General features: G+C 38.1%; 2 protein-coding genes across 2 annotated transcripts in view; both read right to left on the minus strand.

Annotated features, from left to right (window-relative positions):
• Positions 1-5,882, minus strand: part of VEGFD (vascular endothelial growth factor D) — a 28,639-nt gene extending 22,757 nt beyond the window's left edge. Inside the window, exon 1 of the mRNA XM_054715532.1 lies at positions 5,793-5,882. Coding sequence (XP_054571507.1) covers positions 5,793-5,882 — 90 coding nt within the window. The remainder of the gene's footprint in view (positions 1-5,792) is intronic.
• An 823-nt stretch (positions 5,883-6,705) lies between these two features.
• The window catches only part of PIR (pirin), an 80,921-nt gene continuing 71,717 nt past the window's right edge, over positions 6,706-15,909 (minus strand). The window contains exons 9-10 of the mRNA XM_008154926.3: positions 11,563-11,629; positions 6,706-7,017 (exon numbers count right to left, since the gene is read on the minus strand). Coding sequence (XP_008153148.1) covers positions 6,905-7,017; positions 11,563-11,629 — 180 coding nt within the window. The 3' untranslated portion in view covers positions 6,706-6,904. The remainder of the gene's footprint in view (positions 7,018-11,562; positions 11,630-15,909) is intronic.

A 15,909-nucleotide genomic window follows, 5' to 3' on the forward strand; every position in this document is an offset into this window, starting at 1 on the left:
ACTTCTCAAGAATCTCAAAGATGAGGGAGATCATTAAGTTGTTCAAGCTTTAATTAGATCTGCTGTGTGGCCAGATTCTGATTTGCCCATCTTTCATTCTGTGACCACCAAGCTGGAATAATTGGCTAAGGTGACTTCCTTCTATAACTGGCTCCTAGAAGTGAACACCTTATAGAATAGCTTGCAGCTGGAAGGACACTGAAGGTTTTTTTGATACCTCCACCCAAATATTCTCTAATCCCCACAGGAAAATATCCCAGGGTGAGTATACTGCCTTATAAAAAAATGCTTTAGGATTTAAAAAAAATTAAATCAGACAAACCATAATAAGAGTTGATATTGGAGACTGTTTAATGTAGTAGTTCATAAATTGGGTATGTCAAAATGGTAGAAGCTTAGTCCATCAGTCAGTCAACAAATATCTTAGTATCCACTCTATTACAGGCTTTGTACTAGGTGATTGGAACACTAAAGTACTAGTAAACAAGAAAATGACAAGTCCCTGCTCTCAAAAAGCTTTCATTCTAATGGAGGGTAACAAAGCAATAAGCTTAGAGGCAAGCAAACAAAAATGAATAGTGTAATGATATAGATAGATCAGGGTTGACAAACTATGACCTGTGGGCCAAATCCAGCCTACAGCCTATGAGCTAAGAATTATTTTTGACTTTTTTTTGTTAATCCTCACCCAAGGATTTTTTTTTCACTGATTTTAGAGATAGTGGAAGGGAGGGCGAGAGTCAGAAACATCAATGTGAAAGAGACACATCGATTGCTTGCTTTCCGCATGCGCCCTCCAGGTCTGGGGATTAAGTCTGCAACCAAGGTATGTGCCCTTGACTGGAATTGAACTGGGACCCTTCCGTCCATGGGCTGGTGCTCTATCCACTGAGCCAAAGCAGCTAGGGCTATTTTTGACATTTTTAAATGGTTGTAACAAATGAAAAGAAGAATATTTCCTGATACATGGAAATGATATACAATTCAAATGTCAGTGGCTGTAAAGTTTTACAGGAATATAGCCATACCCTACATGATCTTCCCTGGCTACTTCTTCAACTTCAATGACTGCAGCACTGGCCTCCACTCTTTATTCCAGTCATACTGGCCCCTGGCTAATACCCAAACACTCGAGTCACCTCCCTGCCCTCACCATGGCCATTATACCATGGTGGACTCAGCCTCCCTTACTTCCTTCAGGAGTCTGCACAAATGAAACTGAGTCAGAGAAGTCATTCCCACCCATTACTCTGTGTCTGGTACTCTGTTGTCTGCTCTCCCTGCTTAATTTTCTTCATGGCACCAGCACCCTGAGTTGTTATAGATTCGTATATTGTCTGCCTCTAACCACCACATTTGGAATATAAGTTCCATTACACTTGAATTGTCTTATTTCCTGCTGCATTCTCAGCACTGAGATCAGTGCTGGGACATAGTAGGTACTCAACAAAAAAATGAATTGTCAAATACTGAACAGTTCTAATGAGAGACAAGGGAGAAATCCTTTATGAACTAGGACACCACAACCACTCAAGGCTTTCATGATGCAGTGGGGGCCTATGAGTGTGTTTGCTTTATAAAGTCCTAGTATCTTGGTAGAGACTAAAACTAGTGGCAAACAGAGAAAAGTGGAGTTGCTATCATAAATGCAACCAAAAAAGAAATGTCTCATCTCACCTCAACTTAATGACATCCAAGTTATGCAGATTCCCACCATCTCTGCTAATCTCAAGAGGTAGAAAAGAGTTAAACTTAGAAATGTGCTCAGAAACAATTTTACTGTTATTTGTGTCCCTATTTCCCTAGTACCTCTAGTCAGTTGTGAAAATAATAAATGTACCTGGGGGTTTCAGATCTTATTATGTCATGTTCTACAGAGAAGCATCCATGTGTCCAAATACTATATTTTCATTCCATAAATTGTCTTTATAAACCTATCCCAAGAGGGGTTCCATAATGAAGTTGTTCAATAGTCAGCTTTAATGTCATTTTTTCTAGAACCCTTAGGGGTCTAGAGTAAAGATTTATCTACAAGTCAAAATCATGTTTTTAAATTAAAAAATAAGTCATACAAAGTAGTACTATATTCAAGATATAAAATGCAGGTGATTCTACTGTATCCTAAATACCAATAGTATGCAACCACTAGTTAAAAGTGACTTCCTAGGATAGAATATATCTTTATATAGAAGTATGTAATTCAACACATTCAATGATAAGGTCATAAATGAGGAAATTAATGGAAAGCATTTCAAATGTCTTTTATGCCAAGAACTGTGCCTGACAGAAAATTGGACAAAAGCTTGTTGGGCCATTTGACTAAGAACAAAGTGAATGGACTTTCCTGTGAATGACTTTAGAAGTGGGAATAGGGAGGGGAGTCAGGATGAGTCTGCTTCCTGGAGTTAAATATGGAGAGTGCACCTCAGTCCTTGTTATTCAATTCACTTTAGAGAAAATTTCCAGAGAAGGAAAGTGATACAAAGTTTATGAAGTTTTGTCAGCCATGTAGCTTTCTCATGAAAGTTGTAGTTATCCCACATCCTGTGGATCTTGGACATATTCCATTCTTATGTAGAATTTGAATGACTATAGCACCCAGCAATATTCTTCTACTAGTGAAGTTAAGAAAGAGGGGACTAAAAGGAAGTATGGGGGAGAAGGAAACAAATTTTGCCAAAAAAGAGTTGGGAAAGCCTACCATGACCCGGAATTATTTCTTCATCACTCTATTGCTATGTCTGCATTAGTGACTTTGACAAGATTTATGGAAGATGGCTTCCCCTAGTAGCATATCAAATATACCAGAAATAGTGCTGGCCAGAATATGAATAACAGGACAGTGAGGTTGCATTTATTTACCAAATGCCCAGTGTATCTACACTATTGTACTCAGGACTGTCACATACACATATAGGTCTACGTGGATGGAGCTTCTTAGAATTGTGCAGTGCATACCCTGCACAACTGTGTATGACTATGCTACCTGTATAAAAAAGCTAAAGAAAATAGACACAAAAATAGATCTCACATCTAGACTGTTAATCTGGTAATATTATTGAATTTTAAAAAAGGCATTGGTTTAACCTTATTTCTAGAAGAAAATGTGTTCTGCTTAGATTGAGAAAATTAGCAGCTAAATAGTATTTACAGGTTTGAGTTGAGATTTTCAAACGTATTTATCTCAGTTCACAAATTCCATGCACTGCTTACCCCAAACAGCTCTCTTGAGTACAAGTGGCATGGCTAATGAAATTAGGATGCCATATACTCAAATGGCATTAAACACAATTGTCCAATGTATCAAATGGCATTAAACACAATTGTCCAATGTCTTAGCAGCTGTTTACATGGTTGCTACAGAAAAAAAAGTATTCACAGATTCATGTAACTATAGTAGAAGCAACTATATTCTAAGCTGGAAAAAACACACACACACACACACACACACACACACACACACACACAAACAGACCAGAAAGTAAGGACTATGGGGGAATATGGGGCAAGGGTAATCTGGGGATAGAACTGGCATTGCCATCCATTCTGAAAAAGAGGTGACTAGAAGAAGGGAGAGTAGAGAGAAAAACCTTCCCCTGGACCTACTACTGAGGAGGACCCTGAAAATGTTGTATAATAAATAAAACAAATTCATCTCCAAAAGCAAAAAGTAAAATTCATATCCCAGTGTCCAAACCACTACTATCCTGAATATGCTTTCATACTAAACTTTGATTTAAACAAGAGGAACATTAACACTAAGAAACATATTTATTTCTTTTTAGATTTTCTCTTAAGAAAAAGTTGGAAAGGGAAGGAAAAGAATTATAAACAATACTAGAGGCCCAGTGCATGAAGTTCATGCATGGGTAGGGTCCCTAGGCCTGGCCGGTGATAAGGGCCGATTGGGGCCTTCCTGATGCCTGTTGGGGCCTTTCTTCCCCGGCTGCTGGCTACTGCCAGCCTGGGCCTTCCTTTGTTCCATGCCGCCCTCTGGTGGTCAGCGCACATCATAGTGAGCGATCAAACTCCCGGTCTCTGGTCTAACTCCCAAGAGGACACTTTGCATATTAGCCTTTTATATATATAGATGATAAACCTCCTTATCCTTCCCTCACCACTCAGTCACATCTATACCAAAACTTCTATTTAACTATAGGCAATCTTTACTTAACATCAGACATATTTAATTTAGTTGGGGATGGGTTAATATAAGCTGAATATATGTAGCTTTACTTTTTAAGAGAAATTCTAATATATATGAAGAAAATAATAATATTACTAAGCATATAATGCTTCATCTTCCATGTGGGAGGACATGTTTTCTGTCACATGCAAATTCAACTGCTTTCCTCTGTTGCCCCATTAAATGAGTTTCTGTGGTAGCAGTAAATTTGAAACTTTTAAAATCTCACTGTGCCCAGGGCACCTAAAGAATTCTTGGTGTCTGTGCTCTTTAAGAGTTGAACAACTTCAAGAACAGTACTTAATTACAACAAATCAGTCTCTTCCTGTTCCATCAAATACATTGACATTTTCAAAGCACAATGGGAACATTTTAAAACTCCATGCAATAATACTGGGGTGGGGGTGGGGGGTAAAAGTGCAACTCCATTAACTCTGCACATCTAAACCTGAGTTTTGTGCACGTAAGAAAAAGCTGAACAGTCTGAAAAGTCTTACTTGCTTCAAACAAGTCAGATTTTTCCCTCTCCTGTTAAATAGGCTCAAAATTGGATTCCTTTCCACCTGGCATTGAAATCCACCATGGAGGCTGGTGGCAATGAAGGGGAGCTGAATAATGGTAACCTCTCCCATGTGCGTTTGGAATCTGGAGAGTTAGAAAAGTGTAAACTGCTGGACAAGGTGTCTCTCTACCCCTAGCACAGAGTTCACCCTTTAAAGATACACTGCATATCTGTTTATGTACTGAATGTTTATCTGTGCTTTACACATAACAAGAATAAGACTTTTCAGCCCCAAGGACCGATTTCCCCTGTTGGGGGCACATTCACCCCTGGTGAAAATGCATGTCTTAACAACAGCTACAAAAACTCAAGGCCACATTTGATTGATTGCTCTCAGCCAGAAATTCCTAAATCAATAATGATTTGGCACTGCTTCAGTTAAAACAATTATATCAAAATCATTTTCAAAATAAAAAGCAAAAAATATATATTCTATGAAATACATAAAACATACTGCTCAGTCAGTAACATTCCAGTTTATTTTTTGCATTACTCTCAGTCTATTGGGCTCTATCTAATGCTTGCTCATAGAATCACAGATTCAATTACTGTTGAATTTTACAAGTTTCAAAGAGCAAAAAAACTAAATTAACTTCCAAGAAAATATTTTTCTAGATGGTGGCAATGAGTAATTTGGAAAACCAGACAGAAAACTTCTGTGGCAAACACATAGGTTTCCATTGACAGAAGTAATGAACTAACTAAATTAACTAATATTTGGTGCTCACAAACAACCTGAAAATAAATGGCCACAAAGTTATGTGTCACAAAAATAAGTCAGTGCTTCATTCGAAAATCAAATCACTATGCCATCCACATATAAAATTGAAGGGAAATTTGCCCATTTGAAAAGATTCCAGAATATTCGTCCATATTCTTTTACATCCCCAAAACACCCCTTAGCATTTTCAAACACTCATAGCAAGAATCATAGGATGCCTACGAAACAGAACCCTCATTAACAAATGGAGGATGCAAAAAAGAAAAGTCTTCCATGTAAGCCAATAAAAAGTCTACATCATATTAAAAATTGAGCTCACCTACCTTCATTGATCCATGTTCATCACTGGAGTCTTGCACCAATTGCAGAGAAAACATCATGAAAATATTCACCACTGCCCACTGTCTGTACATTTTGAACACTTTAATACCCACTGATTACCAAGTAGTTGACAATAGATAGCTAGAGAAAACTGTTTCAAAAGGCATTCTCTAGAAGGAAAGCTCAAAACCCCAAGATTTCACATGGAAAAATAAACCATCAGTTGTGATAAAAATCCAATGAAATGATTTCAATTAGTCAAGGTACGTTTTTGCACAATCTTATGCAGACAGAGAGATGAAAAAAAATTTAAATGTTCTCATGCTCCAAGAATAATCAGGAGGTGGACATGTTTTCCCTTGCAATGAGAAAGCACTTTAAATCCATTTCATGCCCAGCAAATTAAAAAAATATATATATATCTCTACCCTATGCCCCAGGTTCTAGCTGCTTTGTAAAGAGGTGGTGTGGCCACCAATGTTTGCAGCTACAGAAAAGCTGGAACCCAATTCTGGATTCCAACTCTTTTCACAACCCTCATGGAAGCTTGCAGGAGCATGTGTCTTAAATCTGACACAGATTTTGGCAGAATATGCAGGGAAGTCTTGGCTGTAATCCTGTCACATCCCTACCAATAGCAAGGATGTTTTAAAAACTGACTCAAATGCTCAGGACTGCTGTTATTCTAACGCAGATAACCTGTAATGTGAAACCTCTGCACATAGGCATGACTCTGTATTGAAATTGCAGTGCTTAGTAAGGGACCTCAGATGCTCATGACGCATCAACTGCCAGTGACACACAGAAGCAATCAAATATGCTTTAAAATCTCAGACATTCACAAAAATAACAAAATATCCATACACACATGAAAAGCAAACATACATAAAACGAAGAATACTGATTTTTAAAGAAGCAACAATTAGGTTTATTTGTATGTGCCAGGAAATATCTCATGTACAATGCTATAAAAAACCATGCTGTCACGTTTGTGTGGAATTCCTCAGAAGCACTGGCTAAGTCAGCTTTGGAAATTGAATGCATTCTCTGAATGGATGCCACAAATGGCAAAATTTCAGAAAGCATCGAGACCTGCTCTTGTGCTTGCTCTTCACTAGTTTCCAATCTTTGACTTCCAGGTTTTGGCTCTTTCAAACCCATTTTTTGCATTTCTGAAATCAAGAATGGCCTGAGAAATCTCTTCATTGGTGTTCATCACGAATGGACCTAAGGTAGAAAGAGACATTCAGAGTTCTGGGTGACGACTACATGTTCTTTTACCACTAGAAATGGTAGGTGCTCCTGTCGTTTTTAACTTGAAACAATTCCAGGCATATCTGAACAGTAAAAGGTTATTTTCACAGCATCCAATCCCCGAGGATGGTAGCACATGTTTCTTGACTAGGACTGTGTTTGATTATAAAGACCGAACTTGAGATAAACAAAGGCAATTACATCTCATTCATCCATTGCAAAGTCGTCATCAACAACTGCAGTTCCTTTATTCAAAACATTCTTAGGTTTGGTTCTATTACAAATTTGGTAGTTGTTATGCTTTTTTTTATTCTTCCTTATTTTTGGAGATATAATTGACATGCAACATTATATTAGTTTTGGGTGTAAATATAATGATTTTATATTAGTATATATTATAAAATGATCACCACAATAAATCTAGTTAATACCCATTTTTTTCTTGTGATGAGAACTCTTAAGATTTACTATATAGCTTTATAGCACTAGCTAATGTCAATAATTGAACCAAACTGGTACAAAGAATTGGCAAATATCATCCTAATTTGGTGTCTACACAGTATATGAGACTGTGTACTTACATGACAGGTCTAAGTCATTTTTAAAAATATGTTTTTATTGATTTCAGAGAGGAAGGGATAGACAGATAGAAACATCAATGATGAGAATCATCGCTCGGCTGCCTCCTGCACGCCCCCTACTGGGGATGGAACCTACAACCTGGGCATATGCCCTGACCAGGAATCGAACAGGAACCTGGTTCATGGGTTGATGTTCAACCACTGAGCCACATTGGCTGGGCATGTAATTTTTGAAGACTAGTAACAGTTTGTTGACAATAAACAGGAAATTACAAAAATTTCAAATCAAGAAAGCATCATATTTTGGATTCTCTAAGGCTGGCAAACTTTTTCTGTAAAGGGACAAATCCTACCTAATAAAATGGTAATATGTAAATTACCATCACTCCGCTACGCCCATGATTGGGCCAGCGGGAGGCGCAGGGGGCGGGACTCAGGGTGGCCGGGGTAGCCGATTGGGCCAGCGTCTGCGCCATGGCTGTGCTGTGGAACAGAAGGGGCCTCTGGGGCAGCGAGCTCACGTCCCGCTGCGGACCATCAAAAGCGGGGGAGCTGGGTGCCTGTCTGCTCCAGCACCCAGCTCCCCCGCGATCCAAAGCGAAAGCGTGTAGGGGACCCTACACGTGCATGATTCAATCATGCACTGGGCCTCTAGTAGTATATATTTTAGATTTTGTGATCAGTCTGTTTCAACTACTCAACTCTTTCATTGAAGCATAAAAGGAGCCACAGTCAATATGAAAATGAATAGACATAGCTGTGTTCCAATAAAACTTTCTTTACAAAAACATGCAGTGGGCCGAAACCAGTTTGGCTCAATGGATAGAGCGTCGGTCTGCGGACTGAAAGGTCCCAGGTTCGATTCCGGTCAAGAGCATGTACATTGGCTGCAGGCACATCCCTGGTAGGGGGTGTGCAGGAGGCAGCTGGTCGATGATTCTTTCTCATCGATGTTTCTAGCTCTCTATCCCTCTCCTTACCTCTCTGTAAAAAATCAATAAAAATATATTTAAAAAAAAACATGCAGTGGTTTGCTGGTCCCTTTGCCTAATTCCTTGGTTTAAATTCAGGTTTTTTAAAAGTGCAGAAGTCTGTAATGTTTGTCTCTTCCCTTTCCTTTTTTTCACACATTTTAGGGACAAAGGGACACTGTCCTCGACTGTACACTCCCGAGATCTCTGGGATAAACAAGGCCAGCTCCTTAGTGGCATTTACATGTCTTGAAAGCAGTTGACATATTCGTCCATTCAGTATATTTCTTCTACCAGTCTGCATAGGTTCCTGACATTCCTTTTTATAAAAGTTCCTTATCTAAGGGGCCTTCTTAGAGAGACCCAAGTTAAAATAGAACTGAATTACTTAGAATTTCTTCACCACTGTTAGCGTATCGAGGCTTTGACTCTCACTATAATATGCTTTGATGATGTTGAGGCCTTTGGAGATGTTGCAGGGAATATGATTATCATACAAGGAGAAACAGGCAGAAAGCCTCTGAATTCATTCATTCATTCAGTTACCTACCTATTGAGTATTTATTGAGTGGCTATTAAAGGACAAACATTGTGCTAGGAGCTAGCGATTAATGACAGACTCTCTTCCTCCAAGGACTTCAAATCTATCACACAGACAGATATGAAAAATTATTACAAGCACTGTGATACATGAAGTGACAAAAGTATGTAAAATGTATGTAATCAGTACAGAAATGGGAAGAAGGGTCCAGGAAAGGATTCACAAAGGAGGTGATATTCAAACAGGATACGTGAAGGAATGGCCTTTTGGGATTAGCATGTTGGAAAAAATGAGAATGGAGGCACAGTGTTTGAAGGAAGGATCAGAGGAAGGAAAGAATGGGGGGATCTGATGTATAGGAAGAGGCCAGACCCCTCTGCACTTTGAATTCCATCTGCTGAAAGATGTTTGGACATAATTCTGTAGGTGATTAGGAATCACCGAGTTAAGTAGAGAATAACGTGATCTGATTTGCAGTTTTTGAAGAAGACTCTGGAATCCAGATAGAGAAGATGTCTGACCTGGGAGACTGGCTGATGGTAGGATTGTTAAGGATAATTGAGATACAGGCCATAGGAGGCTGTGGGGAGAGCAAGGATTTCAGTTCTGGATATTTTGACATGAAGGTGCTAGAGACAATAAAATGGCTTCCTGCCAGAGGTGCTTAGTATATTGTTGGAAATATAGATCTGGGGTTCATGAGAGAAATTTCATCTGGAGTCTGGAGATGGAAATTTGGATGCTCTCAGGTAGGAAAAAATGAGAGAGCCCTCATGTGTGAAATAAATAATAAATCCAAAAGCGCACTCTGGAGAAGCCATGTTTTTAAAGCACACATGGAGGAAAGTATTGGAACTTGGAAAATGAGAGCAGGTGCTGGACCAAGGACTGATTTCCTGCATGTCATAATTTTGCTATAGTTTAGACTTGTGGAACAATTCTCTCATCCCCTAATTATTTTCCTGTAAAATCAGTGCACTTCTGGGCTTCCATTTTGACAATTTTCTGGGGGTATGCTGGCGTGCCTCTCAGTTTATAGTGTGCACATGAATCATCTGGAATCTTATAAAAATTTATATTCTGATTCAGGAGGTCTGGAGTTGGGTCTGAAACTCTGCACTTCTAACTATCTCTCAAGTGATGCTGATGCTGCTAGTCCACAGACCACACTTTGAGAAACAAGGGAAGTATTACTGGAAGCTTGGAGCCCTTCAAAGTCAGATTGAGGAAGCTCATCTCTTCAAATCCTCAAACAGAAAAAGAAAACTGAAACCAGAAAGCAAGTTTTGTGTTTCTTTTTCCTTTTTCTCATGTTCTTTTTTTCTTTCTATTACATTACCAAATGTATTTATTTTTTAAATCGAGGTATAATAAGCATAATATTAGTTTCAGGTATCCAACATAATGATTCGATATATGTAACATGATCACCACAATAAATCTACTTAACATGCATTACACAGCTACAGCTTTTTTTCTTGTGATGAGAAATTTTAAGATTTACTCTCTTAGCAACTTTCAAATGTGCGATATAGTAATATTGACTATCATTGCCAAGCTGTACATTACGTTCCCCAGAAAACATGTTTTTCATTGATCAACCATAAGGGTTATAAATAAGAAAAATGTTTGCTAGTTGTCAATAATCCCATAAATCCTCTTTTAAACTGCAGTTTTTATCTCTTCTATAATTGAACCTTTGAACTCCCCTGTAATAAAAATGGTGTGCATTTAATCTCTCATGATGTAGACTCTTGGTATTGTGGAGAGAGCACAAAACATGGGATCAGGAGTTAGTGTTCAAATCCCAGCTCCACTGTTAACAATCGTATCCCATTAGAGAAGCCACAGGGCAGAGTGAGGGGCAACTGACATTGTGCAAGGCAGAAGGGATGGTTGGAAACCAGAGAGCCTGTGTGTGAATCCAACTATGTGGCCTCAGGCAAGCCAATGAACCTTTGCATCTCTGTTTCCTCGTCTGTAAAATGGGGATGACAGAACCTACCTCATAAGTTTGTTCTGAAGATTAAATGTATTAATATTTGGAAAGCATTTCAACCAATCCTAGTAAATAGTAGATGCTACCCAAGAATTTGCTATGTAAATAAGTAAAATATTGAGATTTCATTTTCCTCATTTATAAAAGGGCCATGACTGCATCAACACTACAGACATTCCCTATTCCAACAATCTATGACATCCTGCACTTAATTTGTGGACACATAATTCAGGACATTCCATGATAAAAGAAACAAAGTCCTTAGCTAATTCATTCCCAAGTAGTGGATAGATGGTTGTAGCTATCTTTAAACACAAATAAGTAACAGAATAACTTAAATGCCTGAATTTTTTAAAGTTTTTTTTTAAAAGCAAACAAATGCTCTTCATTAACTGAGATTTCAAGGAACATATCTTTTGGGCTTACCATGTTGGACAACTGGTTCTCCTAATGGCTCCCCAGCAATTAGAACAAAGTGGCTTCTCTCAGGATCCTAAAGTCAAGGTGGAAAGCATCAGTCAATAAACATGCTTATTTTTGAACTAGAGGTGCACAAATTCGTGCACGGGTGGGGTCCAGCCTGCCCCGATCGAGGCTGATCGGCCGGCCGGGGGGAGGGGATGCAGGAGGTTGGCCGGCCAGCCCCGTCCTCTGGTTGAACTCCCAGTAGAGGGGACAATTTGCATGTTAGCCTTTTATTATATAGGATATTGAATTAGGAATAATTTGAAGTTAACATGCTAGACAAACGGACAAAGTTTCTAATTTTGAATATAAACTCCAGATATATTATCTGCGCAGTACTCAATATGGAAAGGCTTATTCCTTAAGATTTTTGGTGGCATTTAGAACATAAGTCTAGACCAGTGGTTGGCAAACTGTGGCTCACGAGCCACATGTGGCTCACGAGCCGTGGTTTACTGCTCTGTTGACTAATGAGTTTGCCGAGCACTGGTCTAGACTATGAAAATATTAACCTTTTCAGATAAGGAAGAATTTAAATTAAGATTTTCCTTAACTAGAAACATCTTTAAGACAAACTGTGTGACTGACCTGGCTATGAATTGACTATGTGATTACAGGATTTGTAATTTCGCACCAACAATATAATTTTGTTCAACATAACATGCCTCTTTATTTTAAGCCAGATCTATACAGAGGAAGACCTGGCAGACCTCAGATTTAGGTACTAAATGTTCATCTAAAATTCCATTTTAAAGTAGTACTTCCTGGTAACTACTGAAGTCTCTCAGTTGCTCCCCATCCAGATGAAATTTGTCTTCAAAGCAGGAGCACTCCAAACTCAGGTCTTTTCAGGCAGAAATTAGTTCTATTTGTGCCCATTCAAAAAAATTACTCTAAGACTCTGTAACCAGAAGACATGAGCACAAGGAGTAGAATAAGCTGACCTCAGAATTTGTGTTAAGGCCATGAAGGTAACTTTAGGCACAGCCAACTGTAATTTTTAAAATGTATTTTTATTTTGTTTTCAATTAGAGTACACATTCAATATTATTTTGTATCAGTTTCAGGTGTACAGCTTAGTGGTTAGACAATCACATATTTTACAAAGTGCTCCCCCTGTTATTTCAAGAACCCACCTGGCACCATATATAGTTATTTGCACAGCAAAGGAAACCATCAACAAAATGAAGACAACCTAGTGAATGGGAGAACATATTCTCTAATATCCAAAAATTACAAAGAACTCAAACAAACCAACACCAAAAATCAAACAATCCAATTTAAAAATTAGCAGAAGACCTGAATAGACACTTCTCAAAAGAGGACATACATATATGAAAAGATACTCAACATCGCTAATCATCAGAGAAATGCATATTAAAACCACAATGAGCTCAGCCAGTGTGGCTCAGTGGTTGAGTGTTGACCCATGAACCAGGAGGTCATGGTTTGATTCCTGGTCATATGTCCGGGTTACGGGCTTGATCTCCAGTAGGAGGCATGCAGGAGTCAGCCTATGAATGATTCTCTCTTATTGATGTTTCTATCTGTCTCTCCATCTCCCCTCCTCTCTCTGAAATCAATAAAAATATAATTTTTTAAAACCCACAATGAGATATCACCTCACACCTGTCAGAATGGCTATCATCAATAAATCAACAAACAAATGTTGGCAAGGATGTAGTGCAAAGGGAACCCTCGTTCAGTGTTGGTGGAAATACAGAATAGTGTAGCCACTATGTAAAACAGGGTTTCCTCAAAAATTAAAAATGGAACTGTCCTAAAATCCATTGATTCCACTTTTGGGTATTTATCTGAAGAAACCCAAAACACTAATTTGAAAAAATATATGCACCAATTATGTTCATTGCAACATTATTTACAATAGCCAAGCTATGGAAGCAACCCAAGTATCCATCAATAGACGAGTAGATTAAAAAGTAGTGGTACATACAATGGAATATTACTTGGCCATAAAAAAGAATGAAAACTTACCATTTGTGACCACATGGATGGACCTAGAGGGTATTATGCTAAGTGAAATAAGTCAGACCAAGTAAGATAAATACCATATGATTTCACTTACATGTGGAAGCTAAAGAACAGAATAAACAAACAAACAAAATTAAAACACTCATACAGATGACAAACTGATGGTAACCAGAGGGGAGGGGGATTGGAGGAATGGGAGAAAGAGGCACAAGGATTAAGAAGTACAAATTGGTAGTTACAAAATAGTCATGGGGATGTAAAGTACAGCATAGAGAATAAAATCAATGATATTGTAATAACAATATAATCTTTAAATGAAAGATTACTTATCCAAATTCAAAAGTAATATTTTATTACTTTTGACATTTATTACTATTAATGTAAAATATGCTCCAGAAATGTTGCACTAAATGAAACCTTATAAAAATATCCAAGGGATATCTACTCAAGCAAATTTATCTCCAAAAGAGTCCTATTGTGCTAAAGTTTCTGAAAGATCTTGTTTAAAATTAAGACTAGATTTTTTCCCTTGAAACTGAAAAAAATGTTAATATAATATCTAGTGTTAGTGTGAATGCAGAGAAAGATACACTTTTATATCTCATTTGGGAGATTTTAAATTGGTACAGGAATCCTTCCAGAGAGCACTTTCACAGTGTGGCTAAAAAAGTCCCTCCACCACTGATGTCCTCTGACCCAGTAATGCCAGAGAAACCAGCAGAACCCCCACCTCACTGGTGAGAATCTACACTAATAAAAGAGAAACATGCTAATTGACCGTACCTTCGTGATGCCCACCAGCCAATCAGGAGTGAGTATGCAAATTAACCCAACAAAGATGGCAGGTTAATTTGCATACACAGGCGCCCTGAGTGGCCAGGGGTGGGGAGGGACACTTGTGTCGTTGCCATGGTGACAACGCAGGCATTCTGCACCACCCCAGCTGCTCTGTGCCTCTGGGCAGTGTGGGAAGGCGGAAAGGTGGCTCTGGGCTGGAGCAAAAATGTGGCTTTAGCCAGAGCGAAGGCGGTGCCAACAGCCAGGGGAAGGAAGGCCCATTCTTGCATGAATCTTTGTGCATCGGGCCTCTAGTAATAAATAACAGTTTTAAGCCACTAGTGAGTACCTTATTTTTCTGTGTATAAGATGCCCCCATGTATAAGACACCCCCCACTTTTCCAACCCAAAATTAAGAAATCAATATTTTAAACATTTTGCTGGTTTTCCTCTTAAGGTCTTCTTCTTTCTTAGCATCTTAAGGAGTTGTTCTTCCTGTTTTCTCCACTGTCTGATCATACACTCAGTGGGAGGAGGTCCAAATTATTTCTCTGCAGCTCTATGTCCATGCTCTTTTGCAGAGCTGATTACATTCACTTTGAATTTTGCAGAGTAAGATGATCCTTTACCAGTATTTATCTTTTTTTTTTTTTAACATCTTTATGGGCTCAGGATGCTCCAGTCCCTGTTGCATCTGCGTACTCTCCACCTCTACCTCCACCTCCAATTATGGCATTAGCTGAGGTCAGTAACAATAAGGCTTGTGATTGGAGGAAGCCTGTTTGACAAGGTATAGGCAGCTACGCATCCATGGGGCTCCCTCCTGGGCTGACTTCTGTGTCTAAGACGCCCCTTGATTTTCAGTCTAAGGATTTTAGAAAAATAATAGTGTCTTATACATGAAAAAATACGGTAGTTTGCTACTCAGTAATAAATAACTGAACATTATGTATTTCTTTTGAGGTGTCTCTTAGGTTTATCTGATTTAGAATAAAACAATAAGTAAAGCCATAATTGTTAGGTACTTTTTAAAAAGACTTTAAAATTTTTAAAACTTCACCAATATTCTAATAATATAGCATAATTCTAAATATGTGATAAAATAATATGTTATATATTATATTCCTATGTTTTTACTAATATAATGCTCTTTAAGTAGAAATAATTATAATGTTACTGATACCAGAGGAGTTATCACTGAAGTCAATAAAAATGAATAATGAATTCTTTAATTTTCCATGTAGTTAAAAAATTGTATTTTATGGGACTAAAATTTATTTTTCCTTCTGCCTCCAATTTTAAAAAATTAAAAGTGAATTTAGAGTAGATGTTTTCTGAAAAAGTATTAATGTACTCCCTTACAATCTCAGGGCTGGTGTCATTTACTTCATCCACCCAGTTGATGATTTAATCATATCTTCATGTTTAAAATATGTTTAAGTATTCCTATGCCTGGATATAGTTATACATCTTCACCTTATCTAACCATAAAACAATTTTCTGCCAAAATTTGCTGATTTGAACTCAGTTGAAAATCAA

This window comes from Eptesicus fuscus, chromosome 1, assembly GCF_027574615.1.
Source record: "Eptesicus fuscus isolate TK198812 chromosome 1, DD_ASM_mEF_20220401, whole genome shotgun sequence".
NCBI lineage: Eukaryota > Metazoa > Chordata > Mammalia > Chiroptera > Vespertilionidae > Eptesicus > Eptesicus fuscus.